Below are 27,158 nucleotides of genomic sequence, written 5' to 3'. Positions count from 1 at the left end.
GTCTACCATATCCAAGACTTGATACTGAAGAGGGATGTTAACCATAACAACCTTGCAATATTCAGCACTTTCAACCATATCGTACACACCCCTGCAGTTTTGTCACCTTGGAAGTTTTTAAATGATATGGTAAATTCAGCCATAGAATTGACTTAACACCAACCAATGCTTCTGGCTCTGTCTTATACAATGGGGATGCATCCATTTTGTTTAGGAAGACAAATTCCTCATTCAAACTTGATTAGGCATTTCTTTCAGAGGAGAGCACCCCTTATTCCTTATGAAGAAAAGCCTTTGCAATATATGCCCTGCTTCAACTTCTCAAATAAATTAGATCTTTTGCCAGAAACATTTTGGTACGACTAAATATTACTCTACATGGAAAACCAAACTTCTACCACACAATCAGTTAACCTCTGATTACAAATGAAGCTTCCCAATTGGCCTACTGGCACCTTTACATCAGGAATGTACTCCCTGAAATGATGCATCTTGGTGATTCATGAGCAACAACGAGAAAAAAGTCAGTTTTGTGGTATTCATGAAATGAAAGTACAGGCTTCAATGGAATCAGGATTTCACATGGGACATTACTGCTAATATGTGACTGGGACTTCCCAAGGAACACTCTCCCCGCCTGACTGCTTCAATGTGATCAGAAATTCACTGGGAACAAAAACCAATACCCCCACCACGATTCAATTGCTTCAACGTGATCAGGACTTCATGGTTTTATGAGGGAAGTGGTGCATAGTGGTGCACAAGGGAGGCAAGCAAATATACGGTGCATCAGAGAGGACGGACTGAGATGGGGAAAATTCTGCAGCAAATGATATGGTTCCTGCAAGTGATAAGTTTGACTTTAGTGTCAAAGTTTTATGTAAAATGCTGACCACTTTTGAATATGTTACTTTACTTTTTAATATTTTTAATTCTTTTAAACAGGTCAATAACACTATATTTAATAAAACAAACACAATAGGATTTTATTTTTTAAAAAACGTGCCCAAAAACACTGTGAGAGTCATCTGTAAGCAAAATGTTAAGTGCATAGGATCTGTGATAAAAAGAACAACACTTGTAACCAACAACAGTTGTTTGTTCTGCTTTTAAGAAATATCAACACAGTTTCCCTGGTAGTGTAATGACTACTCAATACATACAAACAACAGCTACCTATTGTGGTATAGCGGGTCCACAGCTCCCATCAAAGGCCAGTTTTAAATAAATAAGCACCACGCTCGTGGCTTGGTGAGGGGGCGTGGTGGTTGTGTGGCTGAAGCGGTTCTCAGGGCGATTCGCGATGTGGGCGTTTCTCACCCAAGTACACAGGTGAGAAACCGTCCACATCTCTGATTGTTCCTGGGGCTGCTGATTTGCCACAGCTGCCATGCCCTCTTGATATATGGAAGCGCGAGTTGCCTAAGGGGGAAGGAGAAAAAGGAAATAACGAACGGAGGTTGCAGGAGAAGGCAGGAAGCAGGTGGAGAAAGTCGATGTGAGCGAGTGCAGGCTCACGTTGCAGCTGAACAGGGAGCCTAGGTGTTGGGCCGACACCCGGGGAATAGTAGTAGTGATCACTCCCGCTGAGTGATCATGGAGCGGGAATGACCGGAAGGCGGATGACTCTCTGCGTACGGCAGCGGGAGTCGGGACTTGGGGAGTGTATTCCTCAGCGTGGGCGCCCTGGTCGTTGAGGAACCCAAGTCGCTGTCAGGAGAAGCCTACCGGAGCCAGGGATCAGAGAGGCAAACTGAACAGCTGAAGTTGGCAAAGAGAAGGTCAGCTGCAAGTAGGGCGACTCCCCTGTTGAGAAGCCCAGATGGGAGAAGCAAGGGAGCCACCAGGTAGAAGACACCGGGCTTGTAATGTTTTAAAAGACTGCTTTCTGCATGGTTTTAACCTCATTGTTTTTAGAAGACTTTTTTCTATTGTTTTAACCTCCAGTTTTCAAATCTGTTTTTATGGATTTATTTAATGACTTTTTGAAGCACTGCACTTATTTATTTGGACATTGTTCTGTTGTTTTAATAAAAGCACTTGGCACTTTTATACACCATCCCCTTGCTCCATTGTTGTTGCCTCACTGTCTAGCTCATCAGTAGCATTACCGACGGTGCATACAACAAACCCGCATTATCACACCTATATGACAAAATGATAAGTGTTTCAAAACTAAAGAGTGTGCAATTGATTAGGAAAGCCCACAGTAATATATAATAATAATATAACATAGGCAGTAAGGATTTTCTGAAGAGCTCAAGAAAGACAGCTATTACAGAGGTCCCAGCCTTGAGGCGAGGACTACAAAATTATTTATGACATCTTTCCTAATTAACTTACTATTGCAATTTGAAAACTTTCTAAAATAATATTATGCAGTATGTATGTACAACAGAGTACATCTCCCAGAATATACTGCATGCAAACATCCCATAACTTAACCACCATAGACTTCTGGTGGATAAAAGAATACTTGATAGTTTATAAATAAGACATAATAGCCAGTGCATCCTGGTATTCGTAAAGTACCCCTCTTACTTCTCAAAATAAAGCATACGATTTTACAACGGATTTCTATAATGAAGCATACCACCTGTTCCTTATGCATAATTTCATCTAGGTTGTTGAAAGATTACCTGAAGTAGCTGCCCATCCCATACTACACATAATGCCCATTTTCATTCAATCTGACCATTATCAGAACTTTATTTCAAAAAGCATTAAAAATAAGGCTCAGATTTTATGAAATACAAATCAATTCTAAAAGCAACCTTGAAACATCTTATTTTGCAAAGCACTACCTTTACTGAAATTTTAATTCTAGACAGAGCCTCGAAATTTGAATTTCATCACAATATTGGTTGATATTTTCATTCTGGTTCAAGGTCCAGTTTAAAAAAAATAATATAAAAAAAAACAATTTATGGTGTTAATGATACTTGAATAGCCTGGGTTTGACACTGCTATAGCTTATATATTCAGATTTTAATATTTGCAAGTACAAATGTTCACTACACAGAACTAAGACATCAGTGGGACTGTAGTGTCATACAGAATATGGCTTTTGCTGGTTTACTTTAAAATTCTAATCAAATTGTTTTCAACACACATAGAACTCTGATGGTTGTACTCTCTCACACTTTCTTGTGTGCAAACGGAATGGTTTTCCACAAAGCTAAGAGCTAGGGCCAATTCTCTGTTGTTTTGTATGATGCCATTAGGAGATATAATTTGAAAACATATTAACCTATACTTACTTTCTGATGACACTCAGTAAATCCATAAAACCAAATTATACATATTTAATTAAAGTAATAATTACACTTTTTAACAAGGTCAAACAATGGATGACTAAGAAGTATGTGTCCTTAAATTAACTAACTTTAACTGGCTGGCAATTCTGCTAGTAGTGTAGCATTGCTGAATGCTCTTAATTCCAAGGACTTCACCATTAGTGTTCCTGAAATCACTAAACATTTACATGTTTAAACATGGATTGAACTTTCAGTTTCATATTTACACACTATCCAAAACTTGCTCTTCTTATTTTGCAAATTTTCTAAATTAAGAAAATTTCATTAAAAGCAGGGTGTATAACTAGAATTGACACTTTACTTTCAGATTGTTCAATTATAGAGTACAGTTTATTTAGTTACAACACAGCAATAAAGATCATATCTAGAAGTATGTTCAGTTGTCACTTCAGCTCTTTAATCACTACACTGCCTTCCAGTTAAGTTTAAAAGGTTTTAAATTCACTTTTTTCCATACACAGAACAGAAATAGTTTACCCCCCCATTCACCTTATTCAATGTATTAATACTTATACTCCAAAGTATGCTGCAATTACATTAAGTTAGTTCTTTTAAAATTTTAACTATTATACTATATTCAGAGCGTTTTAATGAATTTTAATGAATTGACTAAATATGCAACTAACAAACTGTTGAAATTTGCCAGTGGTTTATAAATCAGGTATACAGTATTAACATATATGACAGCAATGTAATGCTGTGATTAGTGTGGCTACCTCCCATTTATGGTTTCAAATTACTCCTGATTGTTGCCTTTTGCCATTCTCTTTGTGTCTGCCTTTTCTCAGAATACTCTGGTTTTCTGCCCATATGCCAAATAAGTTCAACTGGTCCTTGTAAATGTGCCCCATATGACTGTAAGTGTGGGATTGTGCTGGGAAAGGCACAAGCTCCATGAAATACTGAATGTAATTAAGCACAATTCGAGATGGTTGTATTGGCATATATCCTAGAGTAGTTAAAACCTGCACAAAGGAACAAGGACAAAATTCAAATCTGAATGTAGACAAGACTGATGTGGTTCCGTGTAAGTAGAAGTCTTGTACAAAGGAACAGAAAAAGAAAATAAGTATAATGATACAGCACTGGCTTTTGAGCTAGAAAGCACTTCTTACAAGAAATGGTTAAAATTAATTTAGACTAATCACTGGCCATGATCAGAGTGTACAGAAATAAAGTTCATGATGTACAGGTCAGGGCAAGCTGTAGGATAACTTTATAACACACCTGAAAGTTCACATCTGGAATACTACACTTCAGTTTTGGTCTCCATATTAAAATGAGAATATAGCAGCATTTGAGGATCCCATCAGCAACAACTAGGTTGAATGCAGGACTATAGTTAATGAAGCATGATAGAAAAAATAAAACAGCTGAATTATTTCAACTTAACCAAACAAAGCTTGAGAAGTGGCGTGATTGAAAAAGTGTACAAATGGACTCAGCAAGATGTCAGCTTTAAGTTGAAAATGACATCTTAAATAAGAATTCAGGCACAAAGATGCTTTTAAAGGTTGAACTTTGGAAGAAGGATAGGAAATATTTTTGGAGAAAAGAAACCATATTTACACAGCATATCTAGCACTGTTGAAGAGTAGCATCTTGAGTTCATGATATTCTTCTAATTTTAAGCAAATAAGAAACACCACACTATGTAGGCCAGAATAACTGGTTCTTGGCAAAACACTTGTTATGTTCTCTTAGCAGTATCTTGTGGTGGTGCTAGGTGTAAATGCCATCTTTGATCAAGCCTGTTCTCGCTCTTTTCCCCTCTCTGCTAACCATTTACAGTTTTCTGCCTAATATGTCCTAGGAGAGACTCCATGATAATTTACTCAACATGTGATGGAATTTGTGTAAACAGGAAGCCTTCTTTTGACTTTTTTGCCAGCTAGCCTTAACTTAGTATATTCATAGTGTTCCACTGTTTTTATTATTCAAAAAAGAGGTGCTTACATTACTGTGTTTCTATGTACACATTCAATGGCTTTGCATTGTTATGTGTACTGCATGTTACTTTGTATTTTAACTATATTTGTTTATGTGAATAGTGCTCTGAGCTTGCAAAAGAAAGTTTACAGTATAAACATATATTCATGTGAACTGCTGTTGTGATGTAAGATTTTGCATATAACTTGATAAATATTTTGTATGTCTTTATTTGTAATTTAGGCAAAGCAATGTAATTTAGTTTTAAATTAGTGAGAAGCATTCATGTTTACCCCCCCTTTAGGAATGGGTCTCTTTGAATTTTACAACAGAGTTGGGGGAGGAAGTGTCTTAAACCAGTTTGACAAGTGTTACTCGGCTAAAGTCTTTCAACCCCTGCAAGAAAGCCAAGCTACCTAACTGCCAAGCTTTACCTTAACATATGGTCTTGGGGGGTGGCAGGTGTTAAGATGTTCTATTCCCCCATTGGTCTGAAGTATGGCTGTTTGGAATTGGCTTGTATCAGAAGCCTTTAAGTACCATGATGTGCTATTGGCTCTAGGGGTTGGACAAAGAATCTATAAATTTACTTGCTTAACCTCACACTCTCTCTCTTACTAACATCTGATGAAGACCAAACTGATGAACTGAAAGGACAACACAATGGCACAGCTCGGCAGCCATATTGAACAGGCAAGCGGCCTGTTCTGAAGAAAGCTGACCACAAATGAACTAGAGACATTTTTAAATAACTAACAAGTCTGTGTGCCACCTGAAATTACACATCACCATTTAATCAGGTTGTATGGTTGCCAATATTCAAATGCACTTTGCATATTGTTATTATTTATGAATATTACCAATAATACATTGTTTAAATTGTAATTTAACTCCTGCTTTTCTTTTACTATACCTAATTGCCTGAGGGAAGGTGGGGAGACGTTATACACTATAATACCTTCTAAACAGTGGTAAGTCTGTGGGATTCTGAATCGTAAGTCTGAGGCGTTCCGACAGAGGCTACATCTTAATAATACAAAGGGGAAAGTAAAGCAATATATTACTCTACCAATACAAAACAACTGCTTATTTGTTTCAACAGCATAACCAGTTTGGTGCTTCCAGACAATGGTCGCAAAAGAAAGGCTTTGTATTTTAGATATACATTTTCTTAGATTTTGCAAGGTACATACCTAAAAGGCTTGATAAACAAGGAAGGGGAAGCTTGCCACATTTACATCATCAAAATTTCTGAATACATACAATTTGGCTTTTCACAGTCTCTAAACAGTCATCTTTCTTATACTATTAACTTAACTGAGTTGTACACCTGTTGGTTTGTAAAAGGCATCTAAAGTTAGTTTGCTGACCTGAACTGGGGAGACCAATTTTGGCTGCAAAGCACAGCAATGGCCGCAGGTTTAGATTCAGTAAATCGATTACAAGATAAATTACAGCTATAATTTAACTTCTTGTTTATTTGGGATCATTGTTTAATATGACAAGTTTTTACTTTTCAGTCATGGGAGTCCATTTACAGTGTATTGCTTTGGGACTGAATTGTGGTTCTGTTTATGAACTGTAAATGGTGGCATATTTGCCAAGAACATGAATTACTATCTGTAACAAGACACAGAATTTGGCTCAAAAATGTTCAGTACCCCAGGAGTTTGTTTTCTCAGTACTCTTAATGTACAACTACTTGGATAACCCATAATATTGGATTATTTCTGTTGTAGTTTTTACAACATAGCCTTCCTTTTAGTCCATTTTAATTAGTCCATTTTAATCTTTTTTATTGGTGAAATGCTTAAGTAAATGCACACGTTTGAGCAATTACAATTATCAATACAACCCACCAAATCAATGCCTCAACAATAAAGTGATTTGCACTTTTCCAGTGTTAGCCCACTTTGGACATGTGCCTTAGTCTTTTTGTTTATTTTACTTCTTTTCCAATACATTTTAAGGTGATTTTAGAATTTCAAGATTTAACTTCCAATACTCTATATGTAAATTGTGAAGAGTACTTAATACAAGTTTAGAAAATTAATTATTCCACTTCATTTTCATGCATTCCCTGAATATCCTGCCTTATGTTTACATACTATGTGTATGAAAAGTACTGATTTTTCAGTGCTTGGGAACAATTGAGAATAAAAGAGAATAAAATGCAATTCCAAAGTAAACATACCAAAAGACACATCCCCTGTACCATTCTTGTCAAACAGTTGAAATGCTACAATAAACATAGCATCAGGAGCACAGAGAACAGACTCAAAAGCCAGGAATTCTTGGAAGGAGATCAACCTGTTATTTAGAAAGGGGCGGGGAGTTCAATTAGAAAAGTCATCATATTATATCTCATTTTTCAAACTATACAACTAGGGTTAAATGAAAAATAATACACATTTATACTACACAGTTACAAATTTCATTTATTTCTGTAAAGATAAAAATGATGCCCTCTTAGAATTGTTTTTTTTTTTACTATTTCAGTAAATTAAAAATATGCAATATTTTATGCAACCAAACAACCTTCACATTTTAAGACAGAACATAATTAACGGTAATCTACAAAAAAGGCCAGCAACCTTTTGTAGACTCAATTTAATTTAGGGCTTTATTGGCTCATTTATCATTGTGTGTACATGATATATCAACATTCTTACTTCCATCCATCCATCCATTCTCTTCCGCTTATCCGAGGTCGGGTCGCGGGGGCAGCAGCTTGAGCAGAGATGCCCAGACTTCCCTCTCCCCGGCCACTTCTTCTAGCTCTTCCGGGAGAATCCCAAGGCGTTCCCAGGCTAGCCGGGAGACATAGTCCCTCCAGCGTGTCCTGGGTCTTCCCCGGGGCCTCCTCCCGGTTGGACGTGCCCGGAACACCTCACCAGGGAGGCGTCCAGGAAGCATCCTGATCAGATGCCCGAGCCACCTCATCTGACTCCTCTCGATTCTCTACATTCTTACTTGCATATGTTAATCAACGTGTGACACAGTTAACTTTTTTGTATTTACAAATGTGGATAGAGTGTAAAGGAGACAGGCACAAGTCTGTTGTTAATATGATAGCTCTACCTTTAATTTTGCTCTTCTTTAGAGAGAAACAAAAAGCAAAGCTTTAATTAGGCAATGAACTGTTGGTTATAGTCTGGAATCTCCTCAGCTGCAAATGTTCTCTCTCTTATAATATAAAATCAATTGGGAAATAATTGTCTGTCCATCTAGGGACATTAGGCACTTGTAGCTATGAAGATATTTAATCTGCAGCTGATAACCTCACCTACATATTTAAAAAAAAAAAAAAAAAAATCACACCACTGCCACTCTGTGTTTCTGAGCAATGAATTTCACCTGAGTATGTTCAAATTGTTGAAATAGTTTTGAAAAACGTTTTCATATTCATAAATTTTAGATATTTCTTACATACTCTTAGCTATTTAATGTGTTATAAATTTAAATTCATGTTGCCACTTAATAAGTAGCATTCAAGCCATACCATATACAAACAGTCTCTTGACTCGATAGAAACAAATATTAGTTCATGAGAGAACATGACAAGTTAAAGTCTTTTTTTAGCATTATAAACCAGTCAACCCTAGACAATCTAAAGAGTATCACTCACCCATCTTTTGTAGTGTCAGCTACACCTGCCAAGAGCTGGACGGTCCTTGGGTTATGATGTGGCTCTGTGTGCAGACTTAAAAACTTCTGCACAAAATCTGCCGGGGTCATGTAACGCTCCCCATCTTTCTCCGCACTTGCATACTGTGAAAAAATAAAGAATACATTTCAATGTGCATTCTCTTTACGTCCTCTGGAAAATCTAACTTTTTAAATTTTTAGAGCTGTGTACTCTTCTGACTAGTAAGGCTTAGAATTTATACCATTCAGTCTGTATTTCACAACAGCAAAGAAACCGATATATGACAAATGAATAAATGTTTACTTGAAAAGGGATAGTAGATTGTGCAAGATATCCAAATGCCTGTTTTTCTAATGTATACCACTTTTAGCAATCTCTATGCAGGAATTGACACAGCCCCAATCAAGAGAAGAACGGAGCAACATACATAAAGCTAAGAAGAATCAGAGCCAAATCTTCCTGCTTTCTATTGTAAGTTTTACTTTCTCCTAGATTCTTCGCAAGGAAACAGATGATTGATTTTTGTTTCTCTTTGCTGTTTATTTAAAGAGATGTGTGCTCATTTATACAAATAATGAATGCTTTTGTAATTTACTGCTACTATTCTATTATTAATTTTATGTAAATGCTCTAAAGCAGTCTTCAATACTATATGCAAAAAATGAAGTGAAAAAGAATTACTGTAAAAAATAAATAAAATTCAAACAAAGCAAATTTGAAAACTGCTATAGTCACATATTTCCTCCAACTGGATAGCTGTTAATAAACTTATTTTTACTCTTTACTGTATTTTGGACATCACAACAGAATAAAGAAATAATTTGAAAATGCATGTAGCCAGCCCACTTTTTAAGTGAGAGTTAACACTTTGTCAAGTTTATATAAATCATTCAACTCTTAATCTTCAAAATATACAAAATACATAAAACAAGTTACACACAAAAAGAAAGCAATACATGAAGAAAGACAAATTATTGAAGTCCTTTTGTAAGCTTAACATGATAATGTCAGAACAACCTTCAAGTCACCACGGCAAGGGCAAAGGATTGAATTTCAAGAGAGTATGAAAGATGGCTGAAGAGCCTCAGGCTTAATAATGGAGAAAGGGCAACAACTGGTAGAGTTCCAAATCATATGTCTGTCTTTCTAAAGTGAGTTCCAACTACTTGCAAGCAAAATCAATTCACCACAAAATTTAAGAACATGTGTTTACCTCATGTTGTATATTAAATCCAAAATTCTTTTCTACTCAAACACTTTGCTTATCCTGAACAATTACAGTACAAACTGCTTTTTATAAATGCTGTCAGGTTTAAGGTTTACTTTAACTGTTTTATGACCACAGTCAAGATATATTTCAGATGCACAGAAAAATAAAAGAATACTGCACACACAACACAAAAGCCGTCAAACGGTAAAGCTGAAAGACGACTTGAGAGAGAGAGACAGAGACTAAAATCACTGGAGACCAATGGACAGAACAAGGCACGCTGTGGAGTGTCAGTGGGGGCAGGATAATCTCAAACAGACACCTCTACTTCAATGCACTGTCACAGTTCATTCCACGACTGCAGGTTCAACCATGGCAGTAAGGTGCTTTTTTTATTTTTGTTACTCTGACTGTTAATAAAATGAAGCAAAAATGTGCTTTATATGATTGCTGCCGGACTTCACTAGGAGAAACAAAAAAGTTTAACAAATATCACATGGAAAAATGTAAAATATATGTAAAATAAGTTCGGCTGAAGAAAAAAGTTAGTATATTAACTATATACTAACTAACTATATATAAGTTCCATCCATCCATTATCCAACCCGCTGAATCCGAACACAGGGTCACGGGGGTCTGCTGGAGCCAATCCCAGCCAACATAGGGCACAAGGCAGGAAACAATCCTGGGCAGGGTGCCAGCCCACCGCAGGACACACACAAACACCAAGCACACACCAAGTACACACTAGGGCCAATTTAGAATCGCCAATCCACCTAACCTGCATGTCTTTGGACTGTGGGAGGGAAACCGGAGCGCCCGGAGGAAACCCACGCAGACACGGGGAGAACATGCAAACTCCACGCAGGGAGGACCCGGGAAGCGAACCCGGGTCCCCAGGTCTCCCAACTGCGAGGCAGCAGCGCTACCCACTGCGCTACCGTGCCGCCCTATATATAAGTTAGGATATTTAAATTTTCAGCTATTCGAAAGACATCATAATGGCATTGCAGTGATTTTACATAGTGGTAAAACCTATGAATTAACTATGAATAATTCATGGTGAATATTCTGCTCTAGTGAAAAGAAAATTAAAAATGCCTCCAGGTTGAGCATTTTGTAAAATAAGTGCTTTCTGGAAAGAGTTACAGAGAGTAAATGCACATATCAGCTTTAGAAACATTGAAGGATGCTTTGGCCGCGTTCAGCTACACAACCTTGATTCCAGAAACATATCACACTAATTGTTGCACTGAAGAAGTCAAATTAAACGTCTAGGTATCACAGGGGATTACCAACTGCACAACCTCCTCGCAACTTTCCGCACTGTCACAAATTTTGAAAGTATCGCAAGCTCACCGCATTTGACAGCCCATTTCTTAGCTGAATGACAGTGCCAGAGGAAGTATTCATTTTCTGGGTATGGCAAGCTTAGCCGCAATCGAATACCACTCTGTTGTGGTACAACAAACACAAGACACTAGACAAGCACCTCTTCTGTGTGGTCAAAAACATTCACTTTGCCTTTTTCCCTTAGAGGCTGTATGCATTATACTTACTGTTGAGTGCACATTGGTGGCCAGCTCTCGCACACATAACGGCCCACCTCTATGACTAGTGACAAAAATCACAACTGCTTCAAAATCCTGTTTGATTTTTTGGGCGCTATGAGTGAGTTGCTGGGGATGTCAGACTATGAGACTGGTGAAAATGGGCATGCGTCACAACTCTCCATTATTAGCAAAGACTACGTAAATGAGAGCTACGATTGATAATAGTGGAAAAGTATGGTGACAGGGACATTACAGAGAGAATGTTGATGTCAGCAAAAATACCAGCCTTAAGTTTGAGGAGATTACCAGAGTTGGTATCACACTACATGCTTTTATTTACATAATCTTAGAAAGTCAGAGTGATGTGGACGGTCACAATGTGAAACTATGTCATGTAATGTGACGAACCCTCACCCCAACTCATAACACACCATGACTTACTACAACAAAACCAAACAGTTTTGATTTTTCATAGTGAGTCATCACATGTCACATGGATAGGCTCTTGCGCATGAGAGAGAGCAGACAGCCAATTAAAGATTAACTAAAAAAGCAATGCTTATAATTCCCATTAAAAGTGGGAAAAAAACAGCAGCTACAAGTAAAGAAGGAAATCACGGTTTTTGGACTGTGCAAAAGGATGGGACCAGCAAACCTTTGAGTTAACACAGATGTCTGTTAGTTCAAAATCAAATGGGATGGCAGCAGTACTTAATATACCTAGAACTTCTTTACCCCCGAAGCTAATTATAGTAGTTCAGGTTGACTGGGTGACAAAATAAGAAGATCTCACAATACTTTTGGAGCCTAAAAGAAGACTTAGAACTGTGTTAAAAAACATAAGGTAACCAGGGGCCTCATGTATAACGCCGTGCGTAGAACTCACACTATAACATGGCGTAAGCACAAAAGCGGGATTGTGCGTACGCACAGAAAAATCCAGATGCAGGAATCTGTGCGCACGCATACTTTCACGTTCTTCCACTACATAAATCCCGATTTGCGTGAAAAGTAACGCACGTGCACGCGCCTTCTGTCCCGCCCCAACTCCTCCCAGAATTACGCCTCTTTGAATATGCAAATCAATATAAATAGCCTTCTGTGAAAAGACAATGGGAAAAGCACAGGGGAAAACATAAGAATTTCAGCGAATACCAAGTGGAGGCAAAGGAAAAACGTACTATTTGTTGGTTTAAACAGTGGTATAATCAACAAAAGAAAGTTGATCGAGTGACAGAGTGTCGGAAAAACTCGAAAGATCAAATTCACAAAGTCGCACAGTGCCCGAAATAAAAAAGAAATCACATATCAAAGTCGCTGTGAAAAGGCGAGTTGTAGCCCACCGTCTGAGTGTCATATGAAAGCTTATTAGGGTACAAACAAAAAACATAGGCACACAGTGGGAAAAAAGCACGAAATGTCAACTTTAATCTCAAAATTTCCACTTTAATCACGTAGTTTATTTTGCCATTAAAGTAGAACATCATAAACTTCATCTTAAAATCGTTTATTTTACTAGTTTCTCAAGTAGCACGTTAAATGCTTTTTTCTGTGTTTGATCTTCTATGTGCTCTGTGTGTGTGAATCACTACGTGCTTCCGTTCTTTCTCTTTCTCCGACAGGACACAGAATGCATTACATTCGAGATATTACAGCTCTCTGAATAATTAAAATACTGAGATGTATACGTGGTATCATTTTCATGATGATCGGAATGAAAGCATGTTATTAAACATGGGAACACGGTGGCGCAGTGATTGTTCATATCTCACGCAAGAGGCTTGCTGTACCATGTGTGACCTTCGATTAAATAAATTTATTACAGAAGTACTGTCTCTTTCAAACGTACTAACCTCCAATTCCTGTCCATACTTTTCTTTCTCCAATCGCCACACAATCAGCTGTGTAATAGACGTTAAGCCATTTGTAAGCTTAGAACGCCGATTCTTCAAAACTTTTAAGGAACATTGAAATATCTTCGTAGTACATGTTTAATTATTCTATTCGTCTATCCTTCCAGTGTCACGTCAGCACCAGCAAGAATACAGCGCAAGGCAGGAGCTATCCTTGAACTAGCTATACGCTGCGGTACCGCGTCCTCACATGTTTAATTATTAGCAATACAGATTATTTAAATGAAGTTAAAGTTTTATCTGTATACTATAAGCAACATTTTTTGCTGCATTTCATCTTAAAAATGATATTGTCATCATACGCGCTTTATAATTATATACATGGTTTATATTATTATAACTGTAGTGCAAGTTTACAGTGAGGTGATTGAGTGCGTTTAGAGTTCTTGGGATGAAACTGTTTCTGAAACGCGAGGTCCGTACAGGAAAGGCTTTGACGCTTTTTGCCGTGGTTGAGGTAGTGTGTACTTGAAACTATATACCGATAATTCTCTTTCCGATCATCTGCTGCTGTGATTCACACTCAGATACAGTGATATAAATACTCCGAGTGGTACAGTGAGAGTAATATGGAAAAAGATGATCCGCAGTGGCAACCCTTAACAGGAACAGCAAAAAGAAGAACAAGATGCAGTGATCGTTAACAACGCTAAAGCAGTTCTGGTATTTGGAATACTATGGCTATTCCCTGGACCATTATATTGCAGCAGGTTAATTACAATCAGATGCATTACACTAATAAACAATATGCAGTTAATTTCAGTGTATTTATAAAGTCGCGTCAGGAATGTGGAGCTAAGAAAGAAAGGATGAGCACACAGGAACAGTAGTTTGACCATTCTATGGACCATTATATTGTTACAGGTTAATTACAATCAGATGCATTAAATTTATGAACGATATGCGGTTAATTTCAGTGTATTTGATAAAGCCGCCGCCGTGGATGTGGATCTAAGAAAGAGTAACCACATAGGAACAGTAGCACTGCTTTGACACTGGGTGCCGCCAGTCTGCAAAACCGGGCGGATAAATTGCGTACGCCAAGGAATGAGTTACCGTGGAAATGTGCGTGGCTTTACGTCAAGTTTAGGTTTTATACATCGCGATTTGAGCGTGGAAAGGTTCGTACGCAACATTTCTGTGCGTACGCACCGTTTATACATGAGGCCCCAGGTTATCAGTCACCCCTAGTGTCCTCTGGATGTTCAGTTTACACCCTCCGAGACAACAAAATTCACAAACTACAGTCATATTTACGGTGCTCTCCAACTAGAAATCGTGTGGAATTATACAGTGTGACACAGGCTTAAAGCGAATATTATGCTCTGGCATAATGAAAAATACCTCTAGACCTGCATGTTGGAGTTCTGTATTAGTGTGTACAGCAAAGCAGTCGAAGAGTTACACGTGAACATGTAAAAGGAAAATGACCAAGCATCATCAGAATTGACAACAGTGACAAAACAATTATCCCCAACACAGAAAAACAGCTGTAATGGTGCTATACCTAATTTCATTGTTGGAGAAAGTCCAAAGTCATTGGTATGCTTGTGAAGGCAGCAGATACTAATTTTAAAATGTTCAAAATTAAATCAAGAGGCACACAGTATTCTAAAAGGATTTCATGAATATTTCTATCCACACTGCAATCCAAAATTAAAATCTAAATACCAGGGTACTCCTGTGTATAAAGGGCACCTAGAATTTCTAGAAATGTTGAATTTTAAAGAAAACAATTATTTATAAATATATAAAAGATCTCATAACGTTCTCAAATAAGACAATGCAGCTCTGGGTAACAGGCACCCAAAGCCTGCACTTACTGTAGCTCAAGGCAATAAAAAAGCCTTACAAAGTTTTTAAGTAGTAGCACAAATGCACTTTATCACTCATAAATGGATGATGAGAAAGATAACATAAATAGTTCATACAAAAACAACTATTTACATCTTTGGAATATACTGTATTTGTAATGTAAATGCATGTAAAGTAGGGGTGCTTGAATGGTTGAATTTGTAAACATTCTAGATGTCATGATGTCAAAGCTGAAAATTCCAGTTAAGAAGCAATAATGGTCACTACCAGCACTAAACATTTTGTTCAGTTAGGCCTGACCTTCCAAATGTGAAAAAGTGTATTACTCTGAAAGGGAAAAGGCCTCTCCTACCACATATCCACTATCAGTAGTTTAATTCAGTCCTTGGTTGATCTAACTAGTAACTGTAATAATGTTCCTCATAAAGAGAAGAAGAATGAAGTTAAACTAAATATAACGCTCAACTAATCACCAATGAAAACCAGCAGACACATTAGCTAGATAGACAGCTAGATACTTAATTAATCCCAAGGGGAAATTCACATACTCCAGCAGAAGCAAGTACAGACTCTACAAACTACCAGTAATTTAGATTCAAACATAACAAAATTTACTGTAAGATATAATCATGTTTTCTTAGCCAGACAAATAAATCAGGTGGAGAATTGAGCTCTTCAAAGGAAGCCACTGGAACCATTACAAATGGAGTGAGGATGCCAATATAAAGTCTCAGTTCTGCTACCGTGATTTTTTTTTTAAATGTTATTAATTGTATTTGATATTTTTTTTTTCAATTGCATTAGCAGGTGTAAACATTAATTTAATCACGCTACTAAAGTCTTCTGCAATATCTGCTTAGAAGTATAATTGCCCTTGTAGTATGTAAAATATGAGGAGTATAAAAGTCCAAATAAATAAATATATAAATATGACAAAAAAAACATTCTCTGTGTACCAGCTCTGCAAAAATATCTACAAACAATTGTCAACATTCCTAAACTCAAAGGTGGCCTTGGTTAAAGGTACCAGCCATGATACTGATAAGCACATCTCAATGTTTTACATTGTGGAAGTTCAGCCCAACTACAGACAGACACCAGGACACACGGAAGTCCAGACACACACTTATTTATGTTCTTCTTTACAGCACCTGACACAGTGCACCAACAGCCACAATACAGCTTTCTTTCCTTCTTCTTCTTCTTCTTCTTCTTCTCTGCCGCCCTCACTCCTCCACTCACAAGCTCCGTCCTCTGCCTCCCTACTCCAGCTCCTCGAATGAAGTGAGGTACCCCTTTTTATAATGAATGTGCTCCAGCTGATCCCGGATGACATTCCTGCAGTACTTCCTGGTGTGGCAGAAGTGTTGCATGGGCACCCGGAAGCACTCCGGGTGCACCTAGTTCCTGTTCCGGAAGCACTTCCTGGTGTGGCAGATGTGCTGCAGTACAGGGCTTAGCAAATGTCCAGTCGCCCCCTGGCAGTGGCCACAGGCCCCCACAGGGTTGAGCTTCTAAGCTGTGTTCCCATGGCCCCAACACCCACCAGGGCAGCTGCCCTCTTGTGTTCCAGGGGAGATTCTGCTCCTTTCCCGGTCCTTCTACTCTTTGGGTGTTCTGGCTTGGCACAAGCCCCTGACGTCCGCCACAACATTTAAAAAAAGAACGGTTATTGAACTAATACCAAAAAAAAAAATCACTATCTGTTTATAGACTTAGTTGTACATTTCTTTAAACAACTATGGTGTTTGGACAGACATTTTAAAATAATAAACATTCTTTTCTATATCTGAGCAACCTAATCATGGTCCTAGGGAGAAATGTGGCTGTGGATTCTCTGAGCATCTAATTTCTTAATCAGCGTCTGTATTTAATTAAATTCCCTCTTCTCCCCTCCTTTCTCTTGTTTGTCTCGATTTGCCTCATTTATAAGAGACGTGCTTCTAACACACAATGGGCTGTGAACTTTTTCCATCATCACATATTTCAATAAAGCAGGTTTAACCTCAGAACATGTTGACTACAAAGTTTCATTTCAGCGACCTCGTCTTTGCAAACACCATGCCATGCTGCATTCCAGTGCTGTTCTAAAGCAAACATTAGGCAAAAACACTTTACTGTATATGTGTTGTTCGATGAAAATTAATTCATGTCACATCTACTGTCAGCAGTCACAATGTTATGAATGATCCCCAGACTGTGGAAAACAAGATTCTCTGGTCTGATGAAACTAAGACTAGCATCATTTTTGCAGGAAACCAAGCACCCCTCATCACCTGTGCAAAATCATTCCAACAATGAAGCATTTAGGTGGCAGTAGCATGCTGTATGGTTGTTTTTAGTGGCAGGGACTGAGAAACTAGTCAGGGTTGAGAAAAAGTTGTACAGACATATTCTTAATTAAAACCTGTTCCAGAGCACTCTGGACCTTAAACTGGGCCAAGACTTCACTTTCTAACAGGACAAAGCAAAGACAAAAGACGAGTGCTTTTGGGTCAGCTCTGTGAATATTTCTGAGTGGATGAGCCAGAGATTGGACTTGAACCCAAACAAGAATCCTTGGTGAGACCTGGAAATAACTGTCCACTGACCATCTCCTTCCAAACTAACAGAGCTTAAAAAGATCAACAAAGAATGGCAGAAAGACTCAAATTCAGTTATGGGAATCTTGCTGTGTCATATAAAAGAAGACTCCAGGCCATGTTCGCTGCCAAAGATGTTTAAATGAAAAAATGAGTAAAAGTTCTGAAAACAGTTTTTTTTTTGTTAAATAAATTAGCAAATATTCTCAAAATCTTGTTATTGCTTTGTGAATAATGAGGAGCTTGATGAGGGAAAAATTAATTTAAATCATTTTAACATAAGGCTGCAATACAGCAAAATGAGAAAAAACGTGAAGGGGTCTGAACACTTTCTGAATACCCTGTAAAGCACATACTTATTCTCAAATCTATCATTCGTGTTTGGAAGGTTCATTCACCAGCTTTCAGCACCTGCTTATTCCAGTAAAGTGCCACAGGTATAACCAAAGACTATCAGAGCAGCATAGCAGCAGACACTGGGTCAAATTAGAGATGGCCAATTAATACAGTACATCTTTGGGAGGAAACCAGCATACACAGAAATAAATGTATGTGGATAATGAAAGCAAATGTAAACTTCACGCAATTAGTGATTGGGTATTAAACCCTGGTCAATGAAACTATGAGGCAGCAGCACTAAACATTTCATCATTCTGTCACCTTGACCAGAGGGAGAATAAAAAGATACACATTTCTTTAACAAAACTGTAAATGCAATTCATTTTAAAGTATTTTAGTTTCATCTCAAGATGTTTGCTTACGTACGAGCTATGTAATCGAGAGGAATTTAATCACTGATTGTTTTGCTTTGTGAGCCAAAATCCACATTTTAACCATAACTGTACTACCCCTACGATAATTAAAATATGCGAGTCCATATCCAAGGCAACGTTTAACATTTCAAGTTAAACATATGCCCTAATTAAAAATTGCTATAAAAAGATGTTCAAAAATAGTTTCTCTTCAGTGAGTGAAAGAGACATTAAAAATTAAGCTCTGTAATCTTAAATAAAAACATTCTTATTATGCTTTCTTCTCCATTATGATATACATACACATTATACAGGTAAAATTCCGTTACAGCGAACTGCAAGGGACCTAAAAATATTTTGTTGTAATGAGATTCTGTATTTGTTGCATCCAGGCGTTTGCAATCATTTCAATAGCATCTTGCGAGTTAATTTTAATATCCTCCTTGCTACAAGTTATGCGGACGATAATTTTTCTCAGCATTTTCTTGCGATAATACACTTTCAGGGAGCGAATGATGCCCAAATCCAGTGGCTGAAGAACTGCCATGCAATTAGGTGCGAGGAATTCAATGCAAACATTATCTAAATGTGGAAGCATGTTGTGGGCAGTAGTTATCAATCAGAAGCTGAATCATACTTTTCTTCTTCTTCATATTGTGAGGTTTCTGAACTCTTTTGGGATCCCCCCCACCCAACGGGAACAACACACTGAAGTGCATCCCGAAGCGCGATTGCTGCGTCTGTGTAAGATTGTTTGTCCGTTGCCGGGGCAGGGCAACAGCAGGCTCACAGTAGTGCAGTGAGGCGCCACAGAAGTGAATCCTAAAAGATCGGGGTCGCACTATAAGTCGCTGTCTTACACCCTAAAACACGAAGGCTGAGTCTCAGTACTTTAGCAAAACCAGCTTTATTCAGCTTGAAACAGGAACAGCAGGTTATTTATTGTAGCGGGGTCTGCCACTCTCCTATACACAGACACAGCAGTCAGGCAGGATTGTGACCAGGTTAGTGGCCAAGTAATCCTGTTCCCTGCATTTACATTGTTCCTTGCATCACCCATCGAGATCTTTTCTGTTTGCTTTGGCGGAGAGACGCAGCAGAGCTGTGAGCCTGCTGTTGCCCCAGCAACAGATAAACAGTCTTCCACAGACGTGGTGATCGCATTTCAGGACGCTCTTCGGCGTGTTGTCCAGTTAGGGGAGGTCCCAAAAGTGTTAAAAAACGTCACATTTTCTTGAATAAGTGCCGCATTAACAGGAATGTTTCTTGAACGAGCATCACTGAACCACATAAAAACGGCTTTATGGACATCTTCAAATGCAGCAGTTCACATACGTTTGCAACCAGAGATTTTTTTTTTTTTTTTTCTTCGGTCTTTCAAGAAAGTTGACAGTGTCGATGGCAGAATTCCGAATTAACTAGCAACGTCTTTTTTCTTTTTGCCGCAATCGAGTGCTGCAAAAAATTTTGTTTTTTTTCTCTAATATGAACTGTTATCATTTTTTCGTGGCTGCCGTTTCAATAGGAGGGTGACAATGAGTTAAATGCCAATGGATGTTTTTCAAACAAAATGCTGACAAGCGATAAGCAAAAGGTATCACTGAAAACCACCGAACAGCAAAAAAAACAGTTCGAGCAAAGTTCGAAGAAAGAGAAAATTTACAGTGTTTCTGTTTGGGGATCGTTGTGCACAACTGAGCTGCAACCACAGAACTAACTGCTCTGTAGATGATTCATTCAGGCATTTCAAGGTGTTCTGGGCACTTCGTTGTAATGAATGTATCTGATGAATGTACTTTTTAGTAACGAGATTTCTATAGACTCATGTCATATGGGGAAACTGTTACTTTGTTGTAATGAAAGTTTCGCTGTAAAGATATTCGTTGTAACAGAATTTTACCTGTATTTGGTTTCAACTTTTTTCACATTGCACATAATACCTGAAAAATCATTTATGAACATGACAACCAGATCTTTAAATCCTAAATTCCACTCCAGATTACTTATGTTATTTAAATACATGAAACACAGGGGTGGACAAAAATGGGTTTACAGTTGTTTGTATGGAAAAAGACATTCAGGTTATAATTATTACATTAGCTTTATTAACTTTATTAACTCAAACGAATGTTACAATGGCACAGTGCAATTACCGGCCTTCATTATTTACAGATTCTTGTAGTCTACTTGCTACACTCAAGCACACTTTGGCGCACAGTACAAAGACAAAGAATTTGCTATATGCACAGGGTAGTGCTGACGTACTTCCAGCGAAACCTTAGCCAGCTCAGTCACTTCTGTTGTCCATACTGCAGTAGTGATTTTTCTTCAGTGGAGAGAATGTCTGAGAAAAAGAAGTTTAAGTTTCAGCGTACAGATAGTTCCACAGTTTGAACATTGTTGTGTACCTTTATGTCAAGCTTCCAGTAAGTGTAACAAGGTAATCAGTTTTCATACATGTCCCTCCAATGTGGAAACCCAATCTAAATGGATCATCGCTATCTGAGACAGAACTTTACGGTTAGTATTGGCATTAAAAAAAAATAAAGAGAGAGGACTTTCATAAGTCAGGGTGTAAGTCAGAGTGTTGAATGTTGAAGAAGTAAGTGCTTATTGCATTGTTTCACTTTCAAGACCAGGGATTTGGGAGAGGAGAAAGCGACCGATGCAGAACGACACACCGGCCAAGAAGGAGGACGATGATAAAATCCTCGAAGTCCAGGACTATACTTTGGCTCCAGATCCAGCAGTTGTCAACCTAGTGCTTGATGAAAACTTGTCTCTAACACAGGAGATCCTCCAGCTGAGGAAACCAATTGAGACCCTTAGAATGGTTTGGCATTGACAGTTTTACTGTCTCAGACAGAGACAAATTCTTTTTACAAGATAAGACGTCTAGCAGATTTGTGTTATTATGTATTAAGCTTACATACATATTCAACTGTCCAAGGTTAATGACTAATTATTGAAATTCTATTCTTTTAAAGAAGCCTAATGTAATCACACACCATCATTAGTCTGTTTTGATATCAGCACCAGAAGTGAAGCAGCTGGCTGACTCGGAATCGACAAGAGAGTGTGCATATAGCCTATACAAATAAGTAATACAATAATTAATAAATAATATCCAACAGTAAACCTACTTTTGCCAACCCCGTATACAATTATGCAGGTTTTGAACAAGTTATTACTGCAAAAATTAAAGACAGAATATGTGCTATTCATTTTTTTTTTTACTGTGAAATTAAACAAATAAGTGGCTTTCAAAGAGTGACAGTATATGTTGTTTAAATAACATGTTAACATGTTGACAATCACACAAGCATGGCAAGGTTCTTGTGGGGGTTGACCTTAATTCACATTGGGAGAAGCGACAAGCTGCAGGGCAGTCACTAATTCAGTCTCTGTTTCCCTCCCTAGTATAGAAGAAAAGCTCACAGAAAAAGACATATCTGTGGGATATTACAACAAGGTTGAACTAGTCTCTGACCGTTCTGGTCAATTTATATAGAAGAATGACCAATGGACCTGAAAGGAACAACATGTCCAAGCCAAAATCATTTTCAGCCTTCTTTTGTTCATTTTCTCTTTTGCCTTTAAAATAACAGCAATTACCATATATACTCGCTGTGGGAACCAGCCCGGACACAGACAGGCAAACACTGATGGTTCAAAACCACACACACGTTTATTGTACATATTTACAGTAAAGTCCACAACCCAGTGCCCCTGCACCAAGCACCCTCAATCCAGGCCTCTTCCAATGCCTTCCTTCACCACCTCCACTCCTCTCTTCCACTGACAAATGGAGGGAGGCGGCCCCTTTTATGTCAACCCGGATGTGCTCCAGGTGCCTCCAGATGAGCTTCCTGTGGTTTTTTGAGACCTCAAACCAAAACCTCACAAATCACACTGCACTTTTCAAAGCACACTACAGACTAACCTCCAAAGTTCAAATACTGCAGAAACGTAAACAGTTTACGATTACGACAGTCCTTTAATAAAGCCTTATTTAAGAAAATGTTTGTCTTAAAACACACAGGTCCACAAGAGTAAAGGTTCAAATTCAATCTATCCATTTTCTAAATCCATTTATTCACATTTATGATCCACGGAAGGCAGAGCTTATGCTGCAATTAACAGAAAAAGGCAGGATCTCTGGATGAGGTGTCACCACTTGGTACACTAACTCAGACTGGTCCAATATAAGATGGCCAGTCTTCCTAAACTTTTTGGGATGTGTGTCAAAAGCAGTGTTGGAGAATGTCACTTTTAAAAGTAACCTGGTTACAATACTCATTATTTACCACAAAAAGTAACTAAATATATCATATACTTATTACAAAACATAATCTGTTACAAATAAAATAATTTTGCATTGCTTTTTCCTCCTTTTTTTTCTTCTTGGAAAACTTCACATTTCATTGGTTAGCATTGGTTACTAAATCCTAAGCACATACTGTATATGAACCTACATGAAACTGATCAGAAACACTGCAAAATCTTGAGAATTTTCTGTTTTAGAAATGTATTTAGTCCTTTGTGTACTGCGAAGTAAATGACATCCACCTCCTTTTTCCATCTCCAACGCAAACCCCCGAAAATTCACGGTATGAACATTAGCCATGGCATCATTAGCTCACACGGTTTAAAATAACTATAGCAAATGACTGGATATAAAATAAGCAGACACTTTGTAGGTTTCTTTTATTGGATTGAACGCATTCTTTTCTGATTGGCTCTGCAACTGAGCCCTGCAAAGGACTAGCGTGCCATTCACCACGTTTGCTTCTTTGCTTTAGATCCTGTGCTTCTCTGATAAGTACTGGCTCCCTTTGACCCTAAACTGGGCTGCCAAATGCAGGATTAGAATGTATATCTAAAACTTTTATTCAGTTCTTTTCACTTGATTACATGCTACGCACATGCTTAACCTCTCCCTCACTAGCTGCCACCACCATACAGACGGAGCGGGTATGTGCATGGTCATACCAACAGCAAGAGGGAAATTTTTTTGCAAACAACAGCAATACTTCTGTGAAATAACACAGTAATTGTTGTTGTTTGAGTGACAAAAATAAGCTTCTGCAGTAAGATTAATCTTTTTTTTAAAGTAATGCAGGTAGTTTTACTTTATAATAAAATAAGTATTGCGTTAGGTCAGGGGTGCCCAATTCCAGTCCTGGACGACCGCAGTGGCTGCAGGTTTTCATTCTAACCCTTTTCTTAATTAGTGATCTGTTTTTGCTGCTAATTAACTTCTTTTGAATTCATTTTAATTGACTTGGTTTTTAAGAAATGTTTCCCTAAATTTCTGCATCGTTCCTCTAAATTGCTTCATTTCTTTCCTTAAATGGCACCCAAACAGAAATTAAATGAAATGTGAAGTGAGTGAGCCAACAAAAGACCAACTAAGTCAGGGTCTCAAACTCCAACCAATTTCACTCCAACCAGTTGCTTAATGAGTTGCTTAATGGGTCTTGTCGTTAATTAAACTCGTTCTTTAATTCCATGGCTTGTTGCTGCTCTCATTGTGCGATAGCAGACATTCCCGAAATTGTGGATTTTCTCTTTTCTAAGAGCAGATCAGCATTTCTGAGACCTTCACCTTTCTTTATTTTCAAATATTGTATGATGGTCACAGTTTGCTGGTCTTGTTTTGGCTCATTTTGTATCTCGTTACTGTTTGGCTGCTAATTAAGGAAAAAGAAACAATTGAGGGGACTGAGTCTTCAAGAGCAAGTCAAATAAAATGAATTCAAAAGAAGTTAATGAGCAGCAAAAATTGTCACTAATTAAGAAAAGGGTTAGAATGAAAACCTGCAGCCATTGCGGCCCTCCAGGACTGGAATTGGGCACCCCTGCGTTATGTTATTCATTACTTTAATGAATAAATGAATGTGTGTTACTTTAAACACACAACCCTAAACACTGGTGGAAACCCAAGCAAACTGACTAAGCATGGACACATACCACACTGCATTCATAAGCAGACTGTTTGTGGTTAAAGACTTCAGCACTTACACAGTCTAATAATAATAATATCTTGTCAATTTTAATTAAAAAATACAAAAATAAAGCAGTGTAGTTGTATTTTGCTTTCATGAAACATTGTACTGAACATTGAGGTTTTCTTCTGGCAAATTAAATATATTAGGAGTTAACAATAAACTTTACAAGACAAAAGATGTATTAATTCATCTTGCAATATATACAGGCTTTCAAAGTCTACTGAACTCCATCCATCCATTCATTTTCCAACCTGCTATATCCTAACACAGGGTCACGGGGGTCTGCTGGAGTCAATCCCAGCCAGCACAGGGTGCAAGGCAGGAACAAATCCCGGGCAGGGCGCCAACCCACCGCAGGACACACACACACCAAACCCACACTAGGGTCAATTTAGAATTGCCAATCCACCTAACCCTACGCAGGGAGGACCCAGGAAGCGAACCCAGGTCTCCTAACTGCAAGGCAGTAGCACTATTATTATTATATTATTACCACTGCGCCGCCCATCTACTGAACTAGTATTCAGAAAACAAAAATATTACTTTTACAACAAAATATATTATGTTTATAAAGTGGTCAATACAACCTTAAATAGGTAAAGGCAAATTGTGACTTTGAAGAAAAAAAATTTAAAAAATAAATAAAATAAAAGCAAAACCATCAAAGCCATAAAAAAGTCATTCAGCTCGGAAGGTGTTTCTCAAGGCTACAGTCTATAAACACTACTGGGAAAAGTACCAAAAACACTAATATCGACATTTTTTTGGTTAATGAATAAAGGATTTTTCCCATACTTTACAAGAATGGCTCACTAGTAAATAAATCCGTACCAAAAGAAAGATAATTAAAGATAACATATAATATTGTTTGAAACTGCTTTTATTTCATTTTACTTCCAACTGCTTAGTATGTTTTCCTGCTTTTAACTTTTTTTTTTTTTTTTTTTAACTACAGTGTTAATATTTTTGTGACTAAATCAAATTCTTTCTGTACATTTTGACAGTAAGCATGTATTTATTTATAAACTTATATTCAAAATGAAGACAAACTTACACAACTCCACTATGATGGTGACATTTGGATGACATGCACCTGTCATCCCACTGACCTATAAAAACTGCAACCATGGGGCTTGACTTTAAATATAGGTATGAGGAAAACTAAATAAGGAGAAAGAGAAGTTATCAACCTTGAAGAGCAGTGTAATGAAGTTATGTTGACAGTAGAGGTTAAAAGAGTAAGCACTGGAAACAAGAAGGCGTATTAAAAAAAAAAACAAAAAAAACTTTCAATTATATGAAATTTAAACACTGAAATATATGTACTTATATATTCACACAGTTCACATTGGAGAAAAAGAAGTACTATCGATCTACAAATCATCTAGCTAACCTGTAGTCTACCAAGGCATGCTGCTGTTATTTCTAACTAAACACATTATGCAACGGTAAATGGAAATATCATATTACAATCAACCAATTTTAAAGAATAAAAAGCAGCTGAATAAACTGAATTGAACTGACACTACTATATATTTTAGAATTGGTCCTACGACTTACATATCTCTTCACTAATACCGACAGTAAGTCATATCAAGATAACAACCCTAACAGAAAAAACAAATATACAAAATATGGTCCTTTGTTATTTAAGTACAATTTAAGAGAAGAGTCTACACCTTGTCAGTTTAATGAATCTTGCTACTCTACAATACTAATGTAAAGAATCTGCCACACTGTCAAGTATATTATACAATTTTTTTTCCACAGTGAAACTATGTATCATTTTCAGACCTGCTTAAAACACTTACAGGTGACCAAGAAGCAGTTTGCATTCTGATAGCACTGGGTGCAAGTCGCACTGTGTAGGAACCAGTCCATTGTAGGATCCACTCACGCACACAAACACAAGGCCCACTCAGAGCTACTGAGAAAAGTTAGCGGCACCTTTTTGGGAAAACTAGAGCACCTAGAGAAGAAGCCATACAAAAATGGGAAGAATGTAGAACACACACATTGAAAACAGCCATGGGAGTTAAACTCAGACCTCCATATACATGAGGCAGAACTACTAACCACTGAGCCATACACCGTAACAACAATCAAAACTGTATATACTACTTTTCATATCAAGCAAGGTAAAATGGTGTTTTACAATGTAAACAAGAAAATAAAATCCAACAAACATGAAAGGATACATTGCAAAGTAAGTGAAACACAACATCAATCAGAGCATCAAACTAGCAAGGAGAAGAATGGAACAACATACAGAGGGATAACTAAAGTTAAACAACAAAGTGATACTAGTAACTAACTAACTGGATGACACAAAACAGGAGCCTTCCCCTAGAAAACTGAAAAAGAAAATACCCTTAGGCTATATATTGATCACTTGTCTTTAACTTACAAATATGAAACATACCTTTA

At 37.6% G+C, this 27,158-nt stretch overlaps 1 protein-coding gene across 2 annotated transcripts in view; it reads right to left on the bottom strand.

The window, feature by feature from the left end:
* Nucleotides 1-27,158, bottom strand: part of slc25a12 (solute carrier family 25 member 12) — a 100,395-nt gene that overhangs the window by 63,450 nt on the left and 9,787 nt on the right. For both annotated transcript variants that reach the window (XM_028806300.2, XM_028806301.2), the window contains exons 3-4: nt 8,875-9,017; nt 7,441-7,556 (exon numbers count right to left, since the gene is read on the bottom strand). In XM_028806300.2, the coding sequence (XP_028662133.1) occupies nt 7,441-7,556; nt 8,875-9,017 (259 nt within the window). The remainder of the gene's footprint in view (nt 1-7,440; nt 7,557-8,874; nt 9,018-27,158) is intronic.

This window comes from Erpetoichthys calabaricus, chromosome 8, assembly GCF_900747795.2.
Source record: "Erpetoichthys calabaricus chromosome 8, fErpCal1.3, whole genome shotgun sequence".
NCBI classification, from domain to species: domain Eukaryota; kingdom Metazoa; phylum Chordata; class Cladistia; order Polypteriformes; family Polypteridae; genus Erpetoichthys; species Erpetoichthys calabaricus.
The sequence above is the reverse complement of the archived record's forward strand: the minus strand, read 5'-3'. Positions and strand labels throughout refer to the sequence as shown.